The sequence below is a fragment of the Gopherus flavomarginatus genome, chromosome 2 (assembly GCF_025201925.1).
Source record: "Gopherus flavomarginatus isolate rGopFla2 chromosome 2, rGopFla2.mat.asm, whole genome shotgun sequence".
NCBI classification, from domain to species: domain Eukaryota; kingdom Metazoa; phylum Chordata; order Testudines; family Testudinidae; genus Gopherus; species Gopherus flavomarginatus.
In genome coordinates this window covers 135615885-135640338 of record NC_066618.1, presented here as the reverse complement: position 1 = coordinate 135640338, position 24454 = coordinate 135615885, and the positions used below count along the sequence as shown (strand labels likewise).

Here is a 24454-nt window from a genome sequence, read left to right as displayed (position 1 = left end):
GACGCGCTGAACTGAAGCTGAGCATGTCCTCTCCTCGTCACCTAGCCACACCAAGAGGTGAGGAGGTGCTAGGTTGGGGTGGAGGAGACGGCCCCAGTCCTGAGAGAGCAGGTCCAGGCGGAGAGGTAACGGCCATGGCAGACCCACTGCCAGGCCCAAGAGGTGAGCCATGACCATTCTGGGAGGAATGCACACAGCCAATTGTAAAAAAGGGAGCTTTACTGGGAGTGGATCCATGCTGAAAAATAGCAGGATATCCCTGAGCGTCCCGTCAAAACCACCTTTTACCAGTCTACTTGCCCTTAGAGGACCCAGGCTTGGGGGGCAGACCAGTTTTGTCTTTGCGGGCGTTTCTTATACTCCCGTCACTTCTTATGGGCGGCCTCGTATTTCAGGAGGGCGACCTGGGCGGGAGCCTGCTGTGGCTTGAACTTGGGTTTTGCCAGAGCAGGGACATAGAGGCCCAGGGTTGTGCAGGAGTTTTCCATGCCATGCATCCTTGTGTCCGTTTCCTCTACAAACGGCGCCTTCCTGTCAAAAGGGAGATCCTACATCGACGACTGTGCTTTGCTGGATAACCCAGAATGCAGAAGCCAGGATGCCCATCTCATGGACACCGCTGAGGCCATGGACCGTGCGGCTGTGTCCGCTGCATCCGAAGCGGCCTGCAGGGACGCCCTTGCAGCAGCTGCCCCTTCCTCTGCGAGCTCCTTAAACTCCTTTCTATCGCGCTCCTGGAGGGAGTCCTCAAACTTGGGGAGGGATCCCCAGAGATTAAACTTGTAGTGACTCAGGAGAGCCTGATGGTTTGCTACTCTCAACTGGAAGCCTGAAGATGAATACATTTTTCTCCCGAAAGCATCCAGCCTCCGAATGTCTTTGTTCTTTGGGGTCGGGGCTGGCTGCCCCTGTCGCTGCCTGTGGTGACCGACTCTACCACCAAGGGGCTGGGTGCTGGGTGAGTATACAAATACTCGTGCCCTTTACTGGGTACAAAGTACTTGTGCTCCGCCTTCTTAGAGATGGGAGCCAATGAGGCTGGTGTTTGCCACAGGGTATGTGAAATTTTCACTACCCTTTCATGGAGTGGCAAGGCCACCCTGCCCGGTGCCGAGGGGGACACAAAGTTGAACAGGGAGTTTGAGGGCTCCTCCATTTCCTCTGCCTGGAGATGGAGGCTCGCTGCCACTCTTTTTAGTAATTCTTGATGGGCCCGGTAGTCCTCTTGGGGGATGGAGGAGGGTGGGGCCACAATGAGCACCTCTGGACGGGGCAAGGAGGCCAGTGTAATGCTTTGGGTGTCAGCTGGCACTGGAGGATCCATCACCTGGTCAGACTCCAGGCAGGGCAACGAGGAAGCAGGTCTTGTTGACTCTTTCCTCGGCAGTCTAGGCATGGAGGCTGATGGTGCTTCCAACGCCCCGGCCACCAAGTGAGCCCCTATCGGGGGCTGCGCCGGAGGCCATGCTGCCCACTGGTACCACTGGGCCAGCCACGATGCATGGTGCCACTGCACTTGCTGAGGCACCGGTGGGGCTGGCTGATCAGGCTGACTCACCTGGCCTGTAGACAAGCGATTGTGAGCAGAGGTCGGGCTGGCGTACGACATGCTGCTGCCTCCGGACCAGGAGTGGCGACGGTGCTGGGATCTACCACAGTCATGGGATTGCAACCTCGAGGCAGGAGAACAACATCGATGGTAGTGGCTGCTCTGTGAGCAGTCTCAACGGGCTGACCTGCGATGGCAAAGTGCCAACAATCAATGCCCGGAGCTACATTGCCTTGGTGGAGACTTTGAGCAGGATTCCGAGAGGGAATGACATCGGTCATGCCGCGACTGACTGCGGTACTGCCTTCGAGACAAGGACTGTTGATGACATCTGCCACGGTCCCATCTGTGCTCGCTCCATGAAGACAAGCGGTGCCGGGAGTCCTGATCGGATGGCACCCATCCAGACAGTCTAGCCAGTGTCAAGAGTGATTCACATGGACTGAGCCCTGAACGGTCACTGGGCGGTAAGCGGTGTTGGGAACATTCCCTCGACCGAAACCACTACCAGGCTGGCAGCGACTGCGGCAATCCCAGCGGCGGTTTGCCTCTGGAGCGTGAGGCCAACATCGACAGCGCTCCTGGGACCACCATGGACATGACATCCTTAGCTGCCTGGAGGGCTTCGGGTGTAAATGACATCCGGAGAGGCCTGTTCCACAGGGGCCGGGCTACTCTGCTCCGCGTGAGTGGGAGGCCTAGGGCCCAATAGGGACCGAGGACTACCCGACATGGGCCTAGTCTCTGTCCCAGACTTCCCTTGGTGCCATTGCGTAGAGAGAGTCTTTCCGGTCCTCTTGATATGCCCCGTGGAAGGAGAGCAACGCCAACTAGCCGAAGGTACCGGAGGGTCTCCGTGTACCAAACGCCGTAGTGCCGGGTACTGGATCGGAGCAGCGTGCCGCGGTCGGGGCCAGCACCAACTCCATCAGGGTGGCCTGGAGTCTAATGTCCCTTTCTTTTTTAGTCTGGGGCTTGAACGGTTTGCAGATCTTGCACCTTTCGCTGATATGGGTTTCTCCCCAGCAGCGCAGACAGTCTGTGTGTGGATCACTCCTTGGCATAGAATGCCTACAGGAGCCGCATGACTTAAATCCTGGAGTACGGGGCATGCCCCGGCCCGGGCTCACTAACTAACTAAACTTTACTGAAAACTAACTGACTACAGGTACTACTGAACAAACAGTTCTGGGGACAAGCTGCAGCAAAGCTGGAGCTAAGCAGTTCCGACACACCTTCACTGGCAACAAGAAGGAACTGAAGGTGGGGGGAGCGCGCAGCTCCCCTTATACTGCGCCAGGCAGGTGTCACTCTAGGGTTCACGGGGGGCGCTCCCCCCTACAGGTACTGCCAAGGGAAAAACTTCCAGCACTGGTGCATGTGGCAAGCACGCACACCTACTGTGGAATACACATGAGCAATCACTTGCAGAAGAATAAATCTTTACATTTTGTACAGGAAATTGCCATCCTGGCTGATTCTTTTGTACAAGCTCAGATGTCTAATGATTGCAAGACATAGAATGAGGAGCACAAACCTAGGGTAAAGCGACCCCACCCCAGGCAGGAAATAGTGAGGTTTGGGGCACAGGCACTTATCTCTCCAGAATCAGTCCTCTCCTAGAAATCCCCATCACGGACCTCTGGGACAGGAAAATGATCCAAGAAGGTGCTTCCAGTGTAATTCCACTGAGCACCTGAGAAATCAATGCCCTAAAATAAAAGAAACCAAGCCCAAACCTTTCCAGCCCAGATGAATGCAGCTGTTCTTAACACAGGACCCCAAGAGGTACCTGCAGCTCCTCTGATGAATTTTGTGGGGTTTGACCCTGTGGATGTAGACCTGGAATTTATTAAAGTTACCAAAGTGAATGGCAAAGAATTCATAGGGTAGAGACATACTGGTGCCCAGATCTCTCTGGTCAGGGAAAGCATGGTCCAAAGGACTGACTTGTTGCCTAGCCAGGAAGTAGAGCTTCTGGCACTAGAGAAACAATAATTCTCGTGCCTCTGGCTTGAGTTCATTTGGAATGGGAAGGTTTAAAGAGTGAGTTAGTAGTGGGGGTGCAAAATAGTATACGCATGGAAATGCTTGTGGGGAATATTTTGTATATGACTAAGGCTGTGAACATTGTAGCCCATAGTAAAAGGGAATATTATGCTAGGATTCCAGGAGGAAATTATAAAGATTCAGAAACTGCTAAGCGGAGAGGGGAAGGTCCCTCCAGCTCCACTGCAGCAGAAGAAATCAGTGTGTTTCCAGGTGCAGGAGGGACCAAGGCCAGCTCCTGTGTGGCAAAGGAAAGATACATGCCCTCAGGGGAGGAATCAACCGCTGTTACTGAAGAAGCTGTCAGCTGTCAACGTTCTGGAGATGGAAAATGACAGACTGCACTCTAGAATGAAAAAGGGAATATGTCTTAGAGGGAGCCCCAGTAAGGGAAAATAGGGAGAGGTTATTCTGAAGAGGCAGAGGGAGAGCCAGTAAATGAACATGTACAAAGGTTCAGAAAAGAGTTAAAAGACATAGATATAGTTCAGACTAAACTCAGGGACAGTCAGTCCAAACAAAAAGCATGATATGACCAACATACTTTTAAACAATCTTTTGAAATAGAGGACACAGTATTAGTATTAAGCCCTGTGGAAAAAATGCAAAATTCTTGGGAAGGACCTTTTGAGGTGATAGAAGAGGTGAAGGAAGTACATATGTTAAGAAGCCTCATGGTAATGCTGTTCCACACTGTACATGTAAACAAACATACAACTTATCACAGCACGGAAGCCATGGTAAACATTGCTGGCTAGAAGGGGAAACTGAGACACACACTTGAATGCCAAAGTGACTCATCTTTGGAAGGCATCAATATTTGCAGTGAGTTCACGCTAGCTGAAAAGCCACTATGAACATAAGAACTTAAGAATTGCCATACTGGGTCAGACCAAAGGTCCAGCTAACCCAGTATCCTGTCTGCCAACAGTGGCCAATGCCAGGTGCCCCTGAGGGAGTGAACCTAACACTGAAATGTAAGTACAAAATTTATGTTCAAGTGATCTCTCTCCTGCCATCCATCTCCACCCTCTGACCTCTACTCCAGGCCCGCCCTCTACTCCGGGCTCCAGCCCAGGGACTCTAATAGTATCAGCTATGGTAGCTGATCTTTTAGAAACAGGACACGTACAATTCCCTGGTCTACTTCCCCACAGCAGCCCCCACTTCCTCAAGCTCCACTTCACCCTTACCTCAGGGCCTCCTTCCTTGTGCCTAATATAGTGTGTATTGCTCAGTCTCTCCAGCAACGCAACTTCCTCCCACAGCTCATGACATCCCGCCCACCTGACTAACTGGGAGGCTTCTAACTAGTTTCAGCCAGCCCCTGATTGGCTTCAGGTGTCCCAATCAACCTAGCATCCTCCCTACCTTCTGGAAAGCTCCTAATTGGCGCTAGGTGTCTTAATTGACCCAGAGCAGCTGACATTTACGTATCCTGGCACCAGGGATTTGTTTAACCTGAGGCTAATATATCTATCTCCCACTACTTTTCTATAGTCATCTGGCCTTGCCGTGTCACAACACCTAGTTATTGTAAGTAAATAAAAACTTGTTTGCATAGAAGTTAGAGATTCACCATCTCAGAATACTTCTTCTTACTTGGTAGATGCAGCTTTTACATGCTATCTTATAATGTGCTTAAAAGAACTTATTCGAAGTTCAGTTTGGGATGAAAAACACCAAGTTGTCACTAAGGCCTGGTCTACACTGGGGGGAGAGGGGGGGGTCGATGCAAGATACGCAACTTCAGCTACAATATTCCCGCAGCTGAAGTCGAAGTATCCGATTCCGACTTACCTCCCGTCCTCACAGCGCGGGATCGACGTCCATGGCTCCCCCGCCGACTTCGCTTGCTCCGGTGGAGTTCCGGAGTCGACTGGGAGTGCGTTCGGGGATCGATATATCGCGTCTAGATGAGACGCGATATATTGATCCCTGATAAATCAATCGCTACCCGCCGATATGGCGGGTAATCTGGACGTACCTTTACAGCCCACAGTAACTCCACATATTGTATCAACTCCTTAGAGGATCTTTTTGCCCTCTTTTCCTAGTCCATCTTAAAATTTCTAGTCGAATCCAATTAGCAAGGAAATTCAGATTTAACATGGATAATCTGGGACAACAGTTCCTCCTTATGTCACTTTACACAGGTAGGAGGTGAACAACCATTACTATTTTAAAGTACCTAGGCCAGGGGAATGGGCAACTTTAAGTTAGCATAAGGTCACAAAAATCCACTAAAACCTTTCAATGGGCCATTTTTTCTTAATGACTACATATTGTGTAACTCAGAAATGTTTGCTACAATACAGCATGTTAGTATACAATTCACCATGTATTAACAGTGGAAATCAGAAGTGTTCTTAAATATAAAAGCCCTTTACAGCATAACCTTTAAATAAAAAACTTTAAACACAAGTCTTTCACTAATCCCTTTTCCAGGGTGCAGAACAGCAGAGGATTAATACATGAAAACATCAAAAAATAAACAACATCTTAAAGTTTTTTCTCTGCCTTTCCCAGTCTCTGCCTCTTCTCTGCTCCCTTATGGATACAGGTTCTCCCACATGGGTTGTACTTAAGTTATAGATGTCAAAGATGGGAGATAAAACAGATCTTGTGAAAATCTGAACCTGTGATCCCAAAGAGTCAAGCAACCTCCTTCTGGTTTAACAGTGCTAGGAACCCCCATAACCCACTAGTTGCCTTTTTTTTCCTTTTTTAACACTACACATGCACAGAAACTGAAAAATGCTTTAATACTTAATCAAACAAGAAACCATACCTCATACTGTATTTATAAAAGCCTTTAGAGAACCTCATATTCCAGTAAAAGCAAGGAAGTGTTGAAAAGTCTGAATTAAATTAAAAACAAAACCAGCAATTAACTGACCTGCCATGGGTAGAATAGAGGTGTCTGATCCAAAGGAACTCTCAAAGGAGCAACAATTACCAGTTCAAACAGAAGACCAAGCAGAAGTGGAACCACACCAGCTAGTAGCACAGCTACTATCAGTGTCTTCATTATCTAAAACACAAAAAGTCTGATTTATAAACGATGCCAGACGGCTAGTTCTGGTCAAACCTGCACCTCTCAATTTCTCGATGTTTAAAGCCTCTGTATGTTTACTCTTTAAAGAGAAAAACAAAAAGGCAGGAAAACTTGATATTGAATTAGTATATATGCAAAATTAAGTTCTGTTAACTGTAAATTACAAGACACGCCTGTAGTTACAAAATCTGCATTTTTAATCCTTTTTAGCCCAAAAAAGTAATTAACAGGATCCTCATCGATGTCCTCCTTTTTTTTTAAACCACATACTCATATTTGACTGTCACAGGTATGGAAAGTACCCAATGACCAGTACTTAATCAGGAAGGATTCTTCCAATGTTTCCCCTCCTCCACACAGTTATGGTCAAGATGTGAGTTTTTTGTGTTATTTACATGTTATACAGTATTTGTTAAATTGATTAACAGATTCAACATACTTCTGTCCTTGAATTTTTTGCATATAATAAAAGCAAAGGCATCCTGATCTAATTAACGTTGTCAGTGCAGGGGTGCAGAGGACAGACCCAAGAATATAATTTAGTATTGATATTGGCAATTTCCTTTGGCAAACTAAAGAAACTATAAATGAAGTAAAGAATGTGCTGATCAGGGAGACAGTTATGCATGAAACATCTATTAAAGCTGCTTTGTCTATAAATATCCAGGAAGATGCAACCTTGAGTGGATCTTTCACAGGTTACTCCATTCCCCATGCATCTCTCAAATGTATCCATAAAGGGAAAAAATGTTACCATTCCAGAATTATAGAAAGGTTGAGTATGGAAGTTTTATAACTAAAACCAACTGAGACAGATGAGGGCTTGCCTTAATCATAATGAAAACTTCCCTCAGTGTTATACAGTTACTGCTAGCATAAGAACTATTATGAAAATTCTGTCTCACCGTAACTGGAGAGGGAAGTTTTGTTTTTTTAATGTATTCATTTCAACAATGCCACAAATTTGGTGATCTGAAAGAGTTTTCTGAAAATGTGCACCATGCAGGTACACAACATATGCCTGTGCAAAACAAATGGTTTCCTATAACTGACAATCATCTCCAGTGTTATTTTTGCCACTTCATTAATAACATTCAGTCTCTAAAGAGGTGAACACTTCACAATTTTCATCTGTTACTATATATAGAAGTAAACAACTGTAAACAAATATTTCTTGAGATCATGTGACACAGGTTTTCACCGGATAGTATCCTGTATTACGTTCACATTTAAATGAAATATAGTAGTTAAATAGTTAGTACTGTGGCACTCAAAGGACTGATTTGTTAACATTCTGTTGGAATACTGATTCCAACAGAACAGTGATTACTGTTCAAAAGTCCAAACACAGATTAAGTAGATTTAGGGGTAGGGGGCTGGCGATCAAAAAAGAAAAACACAATACAAGGTGAGTTTGAGAGTAGGAGGAAGTATAAATCTCATTAACACTTAAAAAAAGCAGAATATGCTGTTTGATAATATAGCAAAAGCTTTCTTCTATCAAGAACTTACCATGAGGGACCATTCTTTAACCTTCTGAAAAATCACTCTGCGACCTTGCGGCATCCATGCGACTAGAACTGTCACCGCCCGAATGGTTAGCCAGCAAACATAAAGACCACAAGCAGCTGTGTACAGTTCATGGATTTTGGCTGTTCCCGTCCAAAATGACATTAACCAACGGCCAGCAAATACTGGAAATGTAGAGACTGATAAACATACTAAGACTAAGTAGCAAGATTATTTTACCTATTAGTGATGGATGACAATAACTATATAGTAAATTTGCCTCAGTCTTAAACCCAATGTAAAATATGAGTTTTCAAAATCTTGTGCTGAGTTCACAAATATTGCAAATTTCAACTGGTTTGTTATCTCACATCCTAGACAAAAACAAAACATCCAGTTAGGATTCACAGATTTTAATTTCAAGGATAAGTATAAAAACAAAGCTGATGGTTCAATCTCAAAATTTATGGCATTCAATTCAATCTGTGGCATTCAATCTAGCACAGGGTTTCTCAGACTGGGGTCCCCCGCTTGTGTAGGGAAAGCCCCTGGCAGGCCAGGCCAGTCTGTTTACCTGCCCCGTCCGCAGGTCCAGCTGATTGCGGCTCCCACTGGCTGTGGATCGCTGCTCCGGGCCAATGAGAGTCGCTGGAAGCGGCGTGGACCGAGGAATGGGGCAAGTAAACCATTGTATTCTGATCATCTGTTACATGAGGCCAAGATCAAAGGCTCAAGTTATATAAAGGAAAGACTGAACTACTCATGGTTGTTCAGGTTCTGAATCTGAGAGTTTTATAAATTTATAACCACAGGAAAAACTCAGCTGTGGGTTTTGAAAGACCGACACCTACCAGAGTCAGAGGCTGGAGTTGAGGTAACCTCTGGTAAGTTTTTTAGTATGCATGAAGGTTCTTTTATTATTTTAATGTTTTCTGTAATGCTTTCACCTTAAGAATAAACATGCTTGCTTAGAAAGAGCAGTGTGGCAACTTGTAATTGTAGCAATTACATTGTTTATAGCCTCTGGAGAGAAAAGAAAGCACAGACACTGGCCTTTTAGACCATCTGGCTTGCCAGAGTTATCACACTGTATGCTAGGCAGGGAACTGTGTAACCTGGAAAGCCCCTGGTTGGGAGGGAGACACACACAGGTCTTTGCCCAACAGGGGTAAAAACTGAAGAACTGGGAGCCTAAAGTGGGTTCCTTCTAGGGACCATGGAGGGGGAATATAGGTGCAGTTGCTCTGAACTGTGACAATAAGATGCTACAGTGGACATCAGTCTCCCTTCCACTGTACTGACATTTGGATAAAGATACTGTTTTTGATTTATGAATCTGTCATTTTGAATTTAGAATATTAAGCTTTCAAAAAGGTTAAAAAACACATTCCCAACATATTTCTGTGATTGCACAGTTTTAATTTTAAACCAACTACTGCCATAAATGTATGTATGGGGGTGTTTGTTTTAACACAGTATCGTAGCATAAAACATACCTGGTAATGTAAGGCAGATAAGACTGGCAATCAGTAATGTTATACACATGAAAACAATCAACAGAAATATCTGAAAGACAAAATACAAAGGGAGACAGTTAACAGAAAAACTGAAAGTTGCTTAACTAATTGTTAGCAAAACAATAAATAATCATAATATGCATCCATTTAGAAATCAGTATCCTAAATAGTAAATGCAACACATAAAATTTCTGTTCCAGTTATTTTAGTTCAGATAGGAGAGCAGACAGTCAAACTTGCTGACTCATTATTCACAGGATTCTGTTGTCCTCACAGACTCAGATATTTGGGCGTTTCCAGCTCCATTTGCTATACAACTCTGATTTATTTACCAACCAACCTGTATAAAAATGAGCAGAGGTACTATGGAGAAAACAGTATTTAATTATATCATCAAAATATTGTAGCGCTAATACACAAGGCAGCAGAGCTCAAGATTCATAGCAATCTTTAGAATTTCTCATCTTTTGACACTTTCACTTTGATATTTTAACATTCTATGCCTTGTTTTGGGCATTTTGATGTTTTTCTTGTTTTTAAAACAAAAATAAAGTTCCATCTGCTACAACAACCTGGGGGACAGGAGAAGAACACCATCCTACGCAGTGTTCTGGGAGGCAAGGACTCCTGTGCCTCCTTTGAAATGCGTGTGTCACAGTTCCAGGGTTAATTGCACCTCTGCTTCCCTCTGTGGTCTGCTCCAAGACACCCCTTTAGGTCACTTTTGCGAAACTCAGCAGCTCAAGCACAAGCTTATCTTCAGCTCTGCAGGAGAAAATCTCTGCTCCATACTATTGACCTGACAAGTTCTGGTACACTTGGCACCACTAAATGAAGCTGGTACAGTTTCAGCCCTCTCTAGTGGCAGCTCTGAACAGTTTAGACTCCTCTGATGGTTTACTCCCAGGTACATACATGACTTTTGCTTAAACTGGAATTCCAGCTACCATCGGACCAGCTAACTTAGATGACCTGTAGATTAGTCTACAAAGGCAAATTCATTGCATGTAAAAGTTCATACTAAAAATTAAAGTCAAGGTAAGTACATTTGTAAAAAATTCAATTTCTAAAATACACGCACCACACTTCCAGTGTCTAAAGCTGACAAAACAATCTCATCAAGTTTACCAGAGAGGAAGAAAATACATTGGCCAAGTAGCTGAGACACCACTTTTACAATTCCTTGGTACTAGTAAAGGTCCTTTTGATTATCTATTTGCCTTCTTAAAAAAAAAAGTAAATTATTTTATCTCTCTCTCTCATACACCACACTCACTCTCTCTTCCTCCTATCTCTATAATTAAAAAAAAACAACAACACTAGATAAACAAAGCTGAGCATTCATATCTCATCATGGATCACAATGTGTATGGGATCTATAATAACTGGATGCAAGAGAGCTGGTTATCTTTGTTTCAAACTGAAAAGGTTATATTAAAGTCAGCTACATGACTATAAGACATTTGCTAACAAAATATACAGAGTCCAAGATACTAAGTAAAGTGGGGGCCTTAATTATTTAGCTTCTAAAAATGATGCTACCATCAAATCTTCCTTAAAAGATATCCTATGTTTTTTAATTTGTTTATATTACTGTAGTTCCTAGGAATTCTAGTGATGGACCAGAACCCACTGTATTCTATGTTTGTACAGCACTTAGCAAAAAGATGGTTCTCTCTTTAAAGGATTCAATCTACCTACCCTGAGTGGGAATTTTAAAGGCCTACGATAAGGCTGGAAACCCACAGGTCCTCCTTGCTGAAGTATGGCTTGATGGGCTGCATGAAGACCTTCTCCCACAACTGGAATAGCATTGTTATTGCGAGCATGCTGGTTATTAGGTTGCTGGTTTGCATTGTTCTCATTCTCTTCCTGGTCTCCAAGTAAGTAAGAATGGAGGTCCCTGTGGCAAAAAACATGAAATGATTGTGTAACTTCCTCTGGATTTGTAACATGAATGAAAAACTAGAGAACGTGTTCTACCCATTGTTTTTTAAATGAAAGTTAGAACATACAAAGCTTGGAAGAAAAACAATTTGGGTACAGGTTAAAAAACAGTGGCAGCACAGCTGCAATCTAAACGCACTGAATCATTTATCTATTTAAAAACAATATTGGTTACAAAAATGTCATGAACAGAAGAGGTAAACTCTGTCAAAATCTCTGCTAGTGTAAACAGGCACAGCTCCACTGATGTAAGAGTTCTCACTTTTACTGCTATTGTGAGATTAATCCAGCCCTGTAAGGAACTAACAGGACAACAACATATTAACTCACACTGTGAAAAGTATCTTCAGTGTAATAACTGGAGAAGAGTCAACATGGTTTTTGTATAGAGAAATCATGCCTCACCAATCTACTAGAATTCTTTGAGAGGGGTGTAACCGTACCTCAGAGGGTCACAACTGAGGATGCCAAATTCAGGACAAACTGCTGAGAAATAGGGCAAACACAACCCAAAACTAGTGGTAATTCATCCGTAAGATATACCAAACCAGCAACAAAAGTAAACTTCTGTTTCACCAAGCTGGCTAACGAGAAGCCATAAAAGCAGTTTCCTTAGGCATTCCAGTTCTTATGTCACCACCAAAAACAATGGATTTAGAGATGAGTGGTTCTCTACAACCAGTCTCATTAAATAAAAGGCTCTTCTGATCCCAAACAACCAGACAAATACCTAAGTCAATATATCACTCAGATCTTACCCAAAAATCACGCTGATGCCAATCCTTTAGTATCTAAAATCTAAAGGTTTATTTATAAAAAGAAAAAAAGGTGAAAAATAAAATTGGTTAAAGGAATCAAATACATATAATAAATGCAAAATTCTTGTTTCAGGTTTGCAGCAGTGATGGAATAAACTGATGGCTTAAGTTAAGTCTCTGGCTGCTTCCCAATCACTGGAAGGTCCTCAATCCATTGGTTAAAATGCTTCCATTAGTATAAATTTATAAACCAGAGGCCTGAGCAAGAAAGAGACTGGAGCAGGACAAAGGCAAAATGGAGGCGTTTCCAAGGCCTTTTATATCTTCCGCCATGCGGAGGGAATCCCATTGTTCTTACTGTGGAAAAGTACAGTAACAAGATGGTGGTTGGAGTCACACGGATAAGTCACATATCCATGCATTTCGCCTAGTCACTGCAGGAAGCCATTACCCATACTCCAGAGAGTACATTTGCAGGACAGTCCATTCAGTGTAGATGGGCATCTTCCACTGTCAGTTAAGTGTTTCTTGATGAGCCACTTAATTTAAATAGTCCCTCCAAGATGTCCTGGCTAACTACCTTGTGGGCATTACCCGAGGAGCAAACATCTGAAATCCAGGTATAGAGCCAATATTCATAACTTCAAATACAAAAATGATATATGCATACAGATAGCATAATCATATTCAGCAAATCATAACCTTTCCATAGACCTCTCACCTGCCACATTTTGTACAAGATATATTGCAAGTATATAATAGCGGTTGCAACAATAATCTATACCATCATATTTTAATTAGATAACGTCACAGGGGGTCAATAAACATACGGACAAGGGGGATCCAGTGGATATAGTGTACTTAGATTTTCAGAAAGACTTTGACAAGGTCCCTCACCAAAGGTTCTTACGCAAAGTAAGCAGTCATGGGGATAAGAGGAAAGGTTCTCTCATGGATTGGTAACTGGTTAAAAGATAGGAAACAAAGGGTAGGAATAAATTATCCATTTTCAGAATGGAGAGAGGTGAATAGTGGTGTCCCCCAGGGGTCTGTACTGGGACCAGTACTGTTCAACTTATTCACAAATGATCTGGGAAAGGGGTAAACAGTGAGGTGACAAAATTTGCAGATGATACAAAACTTCTAAAGATAGTTAAGTCCCAGGCAGACTGCAAACAGCTACAAAAGGATCTCTCAAAACTGGGTGACTGGGCAACAAAATGTCAGATAAAATTCAATGTTGATAAATGCAAAGTAATGCACATTGGAAAACAATCTCAACTTCACATATAAAATGATGGGATCTAAATTAGCTGTTACCACTCAAGAAAGAGATCTTGGAGTCACTGTGGATTGTTCACTGAAAACATCCACTCAATGTGCAGAGGCAGTCAAAAAAGCGAACAGAATGTTGAGAGAACAGGAGTACTTGTGGTACCTTAGAGACTAACAAATTTATTTGAGCATAAACTTTCGTGGGCTATAGCGCACTTCATCAGATGCATATAACAGAACATATAGTAAGAAAATATATATACATACAGAGAACATGAAAAGGTGGAAGTTGCCATACCAACTCGAAGAGGCCAATTAATTAAGATGAACTATTATCAGGAGGAGGAAAAAAAAACTTTTGTAGTGTCAAGATGGCCCATTTCAGACAGTTGACAAAAAGTTGTAAGAATGTTGAGAATCATTAAGAAAGGGATATATAATAAGACAGAAAATATCATATTGCCCCTATATAAATCCATGGTACGTCCACATCTTGAATACTGCATGCAGATGTGGTTGTTCCATCTCAAAAAATATATACTGGAATTTGAAAAGGTTCAGAAATGGGAAACAAAAAATGATTAGGGGTATGGAACAGCTTCTGTAGAAGGACATTAATAAAACTGGGACTTTTCAGCTTGAAAGAGAGACAACTAAGGGAGGATATGATAGAGGTCTATAAAATCATGACTAGTGTGGACAAAGTAAATAAGGAAGTGTTATTTACTCCTTCACATAACACAAGAACTAGGGATCACCAAATGAAATTAATAGGCAGCAGGTTTAAAAACAAACAAAAAAAATGGTTACTTACCTTTTGTAACTGTTGTTCTTCGAGATGTGTTGCTCATATCTATACCAGTTAGGTGTGTGCACATGCACGGCTGTTGGAAACTTTTCCCTGGCAGCTACCCATCAGGCCAGGTGTGAAGCCCCCTGGAGTGGCGCCGGTATGGCACTCTATATATGACCTTCCCGGCCCAACTCCCCTTCAGTTCCTTCTTGCCAGATACTCTGACAGAGGGGAAGGTAGGGGGGAATGGAATAGATATGAGCAACACATCTTGAAGAACAAAAGGTGAGTAATCATTTTTTCTTCTTCGAGTGCTTGCTCATATCAGTTCCAGTTGGGTGACTTCCAAGCCTTACCTGTTCGCCAGAAGACAACGCAGTATGACTGCTAGCCATCATCATCTCCCATTTATGTCCAGGCGCCCTCGGCCGACCTCACCGAAGACAGCCAGGAGCACACGTATCTGCCCAGGCGCCCCCGACCGACCTCACCGAAGTCGGCCAAAAGAGCACTCAGGAGATGATGACAATGGCTACCAGTTGTAATGCACCATCTGCTGCCAAAAGGCAATGAGCTGCTGCTGTGTAGCAATGCAGTACCACGTCTGCCAACATCCAGGAGACACATGGTGATGGTGAGCTGAGTGGGCTCCATGCTTGCCGTGGTATGTCGTCTGCATAAGTAACCCAGGAAAAAAGGTGAGAAACGATTTATTGCTATTGCTTTCACACAGGAGGGAAGGGCTGACAACATTTACCCAGAACCACCCGCAACAATGTTTTTGCCCCATTAGCCATTGGGAGCTCAACCCAGAAGTCCAATGCGCAGCGGAGACTGCGGGAACTGTGGGATAGCTACCCACAGTGCAATACTCCGGAAGTTGACGGTAGCCTCGGTACTGATGATGCACTCTGCTGACTTAATGGTCTTAATGATCTTAAGTGGGGACACACACAATCAACTGTATAAAATCGATTTCTAAAAAATCGAAATCTATAAATTCGACCTAATTTCATAGCGTAGACATACCCTAAGCCATAATAAGCCTGGACACACTGTGATCCAGGAGAAGATCTGCTGGGAAGAGACTGGCAAACCCTTCATCCGCTCTGCTATTGCAATGAACAACTGGGTTGTTTTTCGGAACGGCTTTGAGCGATTGATATAGAAGGCGAGTATCATCCTAACATCCAGCAAGTGCAGCTGTTGTTCTTGAGGGCTGTTGTGCGGCTTTGGATAGAAGACTGTCAGGAAGATGTCCACGCTAATATGGAAGTGGGACACCACCTTGGGAAGGAAAGTTGGATGAGGTCTAAGTTGTACCTTGTCCTTATGAAAGATAGTGTATGGAGGCTCAGAGGTGAGGGCCCGTAGTTCAGACACACGTCATGCTGAGTTGATAGCCACCAGAAAAGCTACCTTCCAAGAGAGGTAGAGGAGTGAACAAGAAGCTAAAGGCTCACCCATGAGGTGTGAGAGAACTAGGTTAAGGTCCCAGGCTGGGATGGGGGGCTTCATCGGGGATGTATCTTCTCCAGTCTGAACGCTCAGAATCGCCTGGGTGAAAGGCCGAGATGGCCACAAGGTGGACCTTGAGAGAACCAAACACCAGATGCCAGTCTTTCAGGTACAGAAGATAGTCCAGGATACAAGCGATGGGAGCCTGGAGTGGGAGCACCTGCCTTTGGGTGCACTAGCTGGAGAACCTCTTCCATTTTGCCCTGTATGTGGCTCTAGTAGATGGCTTGCAGCACTCCAGAAGTACCTGCCTCACTGGATCCCAACAGGCAAGTTTTGCCTGGTTCAGCCACGGATTCTCCAGGCCATGAGGTGGAGAGACTGAAGGTCTGGGTGAAGGAGGCAACCGTGGTCCTGTGTAATGAGGTCAGGAATGAAAGGTGTCAATCCAGGCACTGGTACGGTTAAGTCCATGAGGGTGGGGTACCAGCACTAGCAAGGCTAAGCTGGGACCACCAAAATGATCTCCCCCTTGTCCCTGCGGACTTTGAGAAGCACCTTGTGGATGAGCTGGAATGGCGGGAAGTCGTATAGCAGCTGACCGGGCCATGGAATCATGAACATATCTGTGATCGAGCCTGGGCTGAGACTCCTGAAAGAGCAGAAGGTTGGGCACTTGCTGTTGGCCCATGTGGCAAGCAGGTCGATTTAGGAAAACCCCCAACTGCAGAAGATGGCGTGGATTATGTCCAGGTGAATTGACCACTCGTGCATGAGGAAACGTCTGCTCAGACTGTCTGCCAGCATGTTCTGAACACCTGGCAGGTATGAGGCCTGGAGAAGGACGGAGTGGGCTAGACAAAATTCTCACAGTAGGAGGGCTTCCTGACGGAGAGGAAATGAGTGGGTTCTGCCTTGCCTGTTTATATAAAACATGGCTGTGGTGTTGTCCACCAATACCGCTATGCAGTGGCCCTGCAAGCGAGTCAGAAAAGCTTAGCAGGCGAGGCAGATTGCCCTGAGTTCTTTGATGTTGATATGTAGAGCCAGTTCCTCTACTTGCCACAAGCCCTGAGTTGTCAGGCTTCCGAGATGCACTCCTCAGCCCAATGTGGATGCGTCTGTGACTAAAGACAAGGTGGGCTGGGGTGGGTGGAAAGGACACGCGGAGGATCCAGCCACTACCATAGGGAATCGAAAGTGTGCCAAGGGATGGTCAGCACCACGTCCAGACTGTCATTGCCCAGGCGATACACAGACGCAAGCTACGCTTGCAAGGGCCTGAGTCGTAACCTGGCATGTTGAATCACGTAAGTGCAGAATGCATATGGCCTAGCAGCTGAGACACTGCCTTGCCGTGGTGGTGGGGGGATACTGCAAACGTTGCTGATTATCTGCGAGAGGGCAAGAATGCTTTCACTTGAGTTGCATCCGGAACAGCTCCGATGAACTCTATCCTTTGAGCTGATTTGTTGACATTGAGAATGATACCTAATCGTTAGAAAGTGTCTCTGACTATCTGTACCTGCGATTCCAGGAGCAGCCCCAAAGGAGTTGATTGGCAATCCTGAGAGAGAGACCCCCCACCGTGGAATAAATTCTCCTTCCAAACAAATCAAGCCGTTTAGTCTCTCTTGATTTGGGTGCGAGGGCCTGCTGATCTTGCCTCTCTTTTTCATTCACTGCCTCCACCATGAGAGAGCATGGGGGTGGGTGGGTGAAGAGATACTCATATCCCTTAGTGGGAACAAAGTATTTATGTTCAGCCCCCTTGGCTGTAGGAGGAATGGAGGCACACGTTTACCAAATAGTTTTAGTGTTGGATTGAACAGTTTTTATAATGGGTAAGGCCACGCTAGAGGTACCCTCTGGTGCTAGGATATCATACCATAGGGTCCTCCTGTCGACCACTTCCTCCACCTGGAGGTTCACATTCAGGGCTACTCATCGGAGGAGTTCCTGCAGGGTCCTGTAATCCATGGGTGGTGGCCCAGACATTGAAGTGCCTGCCACTGCCTCATCAGGGGATGATGAGGAAGAAGCTACCGGCAGGACCAGTTCCATGGTGGCCTCTTGATCCTTGGGGACCGGGTCCTCACGAGCATCGGGTGTAGCCTGCACAGGCAGATATGGGCTTGTGTCCAGGTTTTGTGGAGGGTCCTGGGGCAGGCGGCTGAGAACTGCCTCTGGGAGGCGAGATGCCGAACGGGAAGGCGGTGGGATGAGAGGAGGGGCACCCTGGGCCTGATGATATGCCCAAGGGGTCCAGAATTGCCACTAAGGCTGCCTTTGGGGCACTGAAGAGTCCTGCCTTAGGCTCACTGGCCCTGATCTGGGTGCCTCAGATGGCCCCAATGCCCTGCCTGAGTGCAGGCAGAGCAATCTTGAGCGGGATAGCCAATGGGGAGCGGTGTGAGACTGCACTGGAGACATCCTCCTCTGATGGACCGAATGCATGCCGTGAAGCATAGCGAGGCCTCAATGTCAATCGGTGCTGAGTGGTAACGCTCCAGGGAGCGATGGTGGGATGTGGAGCGGTGCCGTGAAATAGAGCGGTGCTGCGACATGGAGCCGCGCCGAGGCAAGGAGCGGTGTTGCAATCGAGGATGCTGCCGAAGTGGAGCAGTGCCAGTCTGTCGAGCGATGCCCAGAAGGTGAGTGGCGTGCAGACAACGGTGCCACTAAGTCACAGAGCGGGACCCAGACCTCGAGTGGGACCATGACCTATCCGCCGACGACCACCTCGAGCGGGAGCAGCTCCGAGGGTTGAGGCTGCGGGACCAGTGCCGCAAGTTGAACTGATGCTGCGAGTCAGACCGGTGCGAGGCGTAGGCATGGCGCTGGGACTCAGAGCAGCGCTGAGATCTGGGTCAGGGGGCAGACAGACCAAACATGGCAGACTTGCCTCTGGACGGTGCTGGGCCTCGAAGGAGTGGCGGCTTATTCCTTGTAGCAGTAGACTTAAGATGCCGTCATTTCAATGAGCCCTCTAGCGGCTTAGAAAGGGTCCAGGGTGGAAGACATCATAACTTCCCCCACATGCAGCCGCAGTGAGTCCAGGAGAGCAGTGCTTCCAGGAGAGACAGGGGCCTGTGATGATTGTGCCTGGCCTGAGGCCCATTCCCTGAACCATCCCCCTTCCGGGGCAGTAGTACCCATAGCAGGCCGCTGAGGGGACTTCCCCTTGGTCTGTTTCTTACGGGCAGCCAGTGAATGAGAGCAGTGCCAGGGAGAGCACTTCTGGGGCCTGGGGCACCGGTGGCTCCTGGGTTGGTGTGCCGAGTCCTTTCTCGGCACCGCAGGAGGAGCACTGTGCACTGAGGTGCTTGGGGCCTGGTCCTGCTGCGGATGGAGGGCTGACTCCACAAGGAGTTGCTTTAGGCGAATGAGTAATTATATACAGTGATTAGCAGAAGGGCTAGGGATTAGTGGGACACCTGCAAGTAAGAGACCACTGTTCCAACAACTATCACTGGCAGTAAGAAGGAACTGAACGGGGGCCGGGCTGGCAGGGTCGCATATAAAGTGCCATACCAGTGCCACTCCAGGGGGGCTCCACGGCCAGCCCAATGGGTAGCTGCTAGGGAAAAGTTTCCGACAGTCGTGCAAGGGGCGAGCGCACTCACCTAACTGGATTTGATACAAGCATGCACTTAAAGAAGGAGGAAGTACTTTTTTCAAACAATGCACGGTCAGTCTGTGGAACTCTTTGCCAGAGGATGTTGCCAAGACTATAACAGGGTTCAAAAAAGAACTAGATAAGTTCATAGAGGATAGGTCCCTCAATGGCTATTAGCCAGGATGGGCAGGGATGGTGTCTCTAACCTCTGATTGCCAGAAGCCTCTGTTTGCCAGGGTCACCTGGCATTAGCCACTGTCAGAAGACAGGATACTGGACTAGATGGACCTTTGGTTTGACCCAGTATGGCTGTTTCTTATAGTCTTAACCTTTGAACAGCAGTTTAGAATTTGTGGACAAAAGAAATCACAGGTTCTAAAGTGTTTTCCCTACAGGTATACATTTTCTTCTATCCCTAATAAGTTTCAATATTTAAAAAAGCTACAAAACCCCTCAAAATTGTCCTCACAGCAGTCTGAGAGCATCAGTATCCAGTATCAGTGAACCTGCGTAGAGAGGGATGCCATCTCTGTTATGCAATGTCATTAACTGGCAGGACTTTATTGGGGTCTGCTAAAATCAAATACCTATTACGTATGTTCAGAAGCAATTTTTCATTCCCCACCCCCAAATCTAGCAAAACCTCCTCCTCAAATGACTGCTTACATAAAGCTCCAAGCTTCAGACAACTCTGATAACCCCATCAGAATGTGGATTTAAAAATGGTAATTAAGTTTTTTTCACCCTTGCTTATTTAAAAAGTGGCTGAAGGAATGTTTCTTAGAGCCATCTCTACTAGTAACTGCAACAGTTGAAGATGCGTAACAGTTCCCATTGTTATCCGCCCAACTTGGTTCTCCCCTCCATCGCCTACTTCCCATTGGTATTCATCTTTGGGATGAGTTATCCATGTTTTGACTGTATCAGAAGGTGAATTCTTCTATTAAGTTGGAGCTAAAAATCTCATTTGTTTTTCATGCATGAAAAACTGAAAAGATTATTGCAATGAGGAAGAAAGTATCTCATTCTTCATGTCATTCTCAAGCCTCCATAAGAATAATTCAGTCAAGACAAAACCTTCAAACTTGAAATATTATGTGCATGCCCCTTAATGAGCAGTAAAGGCTTTGGGGAGTGCAAGTACACTTTGTTAAGTCAAATTATGAAACAGTCAAAAACTACTAAAACAGAACAGTTCCTTACCCTACAGTAACTGTGGTTCTTTGAGATGTTGTAGTCAGTATGGATTCTTAGGTCCACGTGCATGTGTGCAAGCTCAGAATCTTTCAAATAGAGTCCAGTGAGGCCACACACATGCCCTTAGCTTCCCTGATCTTCTGTGCAAAGGCATAAAAAGGTGGAGTGGAAGTAATCCCCACTCAGTTCCCTTGCAATTCAAAGCCCATGAGTGACTGCTGAGGACTTGGAAAAAAGTGAGGATGAAGAGTAGGTCATGGGATCCACACTGATTATAACAAATCAAACTATCACAATTACTGAAGAGTTAGTAACCATTCCTTCTTTGAGCATTAGTCACTGTAGGTGAATGGTAAGCAATATTAACTTAGGATGGTGTGAATGAGGAGTATCAGTTGCATCTTCATAATGAAGGAGGGAGTTCATAGTTCAGTGGTCTGAACTATGCACGTGGAGAAATTGGAGAGGGTCCAGAGAAGAGCAACAAGAATGATTAAAGGTCTTGAGAACATGACCTATAAAGGAAGGCTGAAGGAATTGGGTTTATTTAGTTTGGAAAAGAGAAGACTGAGAGGGGACATGATAGCAGTTTTCAGGTATCTAAAAGGGTGTCATCAGGAGGAGGGAGAAAACTTGTTCACCTTGGCCTCCAATGATAGAACAAGCAGCAATGGGCTTAAACTGCAGCAAGGCAGATTTAGGTTGGACATTAGGAAAAAGTTCCTGTCAGGGTAGTTAAACACTGGAATAGATTGCCTAGGGAAGTTGTTGAATCTCCATCTCTGGAGATATTTAAGAGTAGGTTAGATAAATGTCTATTAGGGATGGTCTAGACAGTATTTGGTCATGCCGTGAGGGCAGGGGACTGGACTCGATGACCTCTCGAGGTCCCTTCCAGTCCTAGAGTCTATGAGTCTATGAGCATTGGCCTGCTAAACCCAGGGTTGTGAGCTCAGTCCTTGAGGGAGCCATTTAGGGATTTAGGGCAAAAATCTTTCTGGGAATTGGTCCTGCTTTGAGCAGGGGGTTGGACTAGACGACCTCCCTGAGGTCCCTTCCAACCCTGATATTCTATGAAACAGCTTGGCTCTTGAAGCAGCCAACTGTGGCCATAAATAGAAGAAAATCCTCTATTCTTCCCCACAGCTATGAATATAACATCATGGAACTCTAGGTTTGTCCAGAGTGTAGAGTTTCTACTCCCCTCATGTGGAATGAGGTCTTGAGAAGAAGAACACAGGTTGGTTTAAACAGAACTTGGAAATCACCTTGGGAATTTGGCATGAGGTTTTAGTATCACTGTGTCTTTATGGAAATAAAAGTACAGGTGTTCCACCATGACTGTCTGAAGTTCGCTCACCATTCTGAGAGTAAGCTGGTGAATGCAGTAGTCCACAAGCTTTAGAACGATGATGTTGAGGTCCCATACCAGAGCAGGTCTTCTGACCAGTGGGTAAGCATGCATTAGGCCCTTGACATATTGGCATACCATCGGTATGAGAGAAGACTGAGACCAAATGTATCAGTCGATGATATGCAGAGACTGCACCTAGATTAACTTTGAGCTAAATGAAAGTCCAGAATGTTTTAACTGCAGCAAATAGTCCAGAATCTTTGATATCAGGGCGTGCAATGTGTTTAGGCCATGGTGGGTTGTGCATATTGATTATCCTTTTCATTTGGAGGAGTAAGTTTCTCTTGCACAGTATTCTGCTCTACGTCAGGATTTCCTGGTTCTCCATGGCACTCAACCACTCAATATCCAGGCTGTCAGGTGCTGAGACTTCAGGTCTGGATGGAATCCCTGACAGTTTGAACGTACGGAGTCTGCAGGATCAGGCCTTCCTTGTCTTGTTATGATTCAATTAAATTTCAACTCAGTTGTGTATGGATCACTAGTGGAAGAGAAACACTTCTTAGGTCTGCACGACGACTCAGGGTATGTCTTCGCAGCAACTGGAAACCTATGGGGCATTTTTTGTAACAGGCTCTTGAGGAAAGATCCCTGAAATAAGGAAGGGGACAAGGAAACGAATTGGATGGGGGTAGCCATGGGCAATGGTGATGACCATTAATTCTTCATCTAATCTCTGAGCACAACTGACAGAAGAGGGGAAAAGCGATTCCTGAAAGTTGGCTGCAGTATAGGCTCGACACAACTGACTCTGAATACTCCTGTCAAACCTGCTGACTCAGAGCAGGCTTGTTGTACAATGGAGGACAACAGGCGACTACTGGTGTAACAGGATTTCTTTCTGGGCAAATATTCTGGTTGACAATTGTGGGAACAAGACTGTGTTCTTTGTCTTTGTGGGAGCTGATCCCAGAAGGGCTTACTTAAGGTGTGGGATAGTACATCCCTAAAGATCTCAGAATTGCTCTCAAATCTTTGAGGGAAAGGAATGCCTGATCAGTCCAATTGCTAAAGAGCTTCATGCCCTGAAGGGTAGGTCATCTCTCATTACCTGGACTTCTTTTGGAATCCTAGACATTTATAACAAGGAGGCGCAGAGCATTTGGACTACTGTAGCTATGAATCAATTGGTCATATCTGACTCATCCACTGTGGCTTGTAGCACTGTTCTTATTACTACCTGCCCCTTCCTTGACAGTATGTCTCAGCTCTTCCTTACAATTTTGCAGGAGCCTTAATAGGAATGGGGTCACCCTTGCCCACATCAGAAAACTATTTTGCCAACAGGGCCAGTAGCTTCCCGTGAGGCGCTGGAGGGAGGCCTGATGAGTAAGCCTTTTGGCCAAAGTAGTTCAGTTTCGGGGGAGGAAAGGGCGGTGGGGGTGTCCTTATCTGTGGTGGATCTAGTCTTTCCCTAGACCACAGACACCAAAAGCGACTCTGGTGTCTGATGCTTATAAGAAAGTTCAAAGCCTTTGGATGGGACTTGATAACACTTTTATACTCAGTTTGAAGTAGGGGAAAGCAAGGCTGAGGTGTGCCACAACCCTTTTGCTGGGTTCAATATACTATGATTAGTAGCACAGTCCCAGTTGGGGTTGAGGATATTGAACAGAGAACAAACCTAAGATCACGGTCGCCTCAAAGTCCAAGATTCCAGCAAGCTATCCTCAGGAGCAGGTCTGGAAGGCCCTAAAGTCATTGATGGTTGGTGTCGGGTCAAGGCAACAGCTTCATTTGGAAAAAAGGAGGATTAGGTGGGGAAGACAACTGGAGTGTTTCCCAAGCCATTACCTCACAAGGACACTTCTCGGGTCCTGTGACAGGGATCTGACTATTGATGCCAGATGAAGAGTGAGACCTGCTTTTCCCAGACACACGATAGGTCTCCACTCTGGGAAGGTGGGCCCCAACAGGGCCACAAAGGTAAATTGTGCAGTTACTGGCCAGGCTGTGATTGGCCTGTCCACTGTCAGCTGTGCATCAGTGCCAGATATGGGACACTTCCAGAGCCCCTCTTAATGAACTATTCTGGTCTGATCCCATGCTCAAATTCAGGGAGGAGTGGCTTGGACATGGCGAGGAGAAATACATCTCCAGGACCAGCCGTGCCATTAGATATGGGACCAGTACTGATTCTGCTTGTACCAAAACAAGCAGCAAAAGCAGTTCCTCAAAGGCACATCTTCATATTGGGAAAGGCTCACTGATTGGCACCAGTGGTGTTGACATCAGCATCAGTACTGTGGTCTCCAGAGTCTTTCACAGCCAATGCTTTGCTCCCATCCCTCAACGCTAATGAAGGTTTAGA

At 45.5% G+C, this 24454-nt stretch overlaps 1 protein-coding gene across 2 annotated transcripts in view; it reads right to left on the bottom strand.

Annotated features, from left to right (window-relative positions):
- MARCHF6 (membrane associated ring-CH-type finger 6) overlaps positions 1–24454 on the bottom strand; it is a 124934-nt gene that overhangs the window by 22598 nt on the left and 77882 nt on the right. For both annotated transcript variants that reach the window (XM_050937412.1, XM_050937413.1), the window contains exons 19-22: positions 11384–11585; positions 9662–9731; positions 8169–8350; positions 6498–6632 (exon numbers count right to left, since the gene is read on the bottom strand). In XM_050937412.1, the coding sequence (XP_050793369.1) occupies positions 6498–6632; positions 8169–8350; positions 9662–9731; positions 11384–11585 (589 nt within the window). The remainder of the gene's footprint in view (positions 1–6497; positions 6633–8168; positions 8351–9661; positions 9732–11383; positions 11586–24454) is intronic.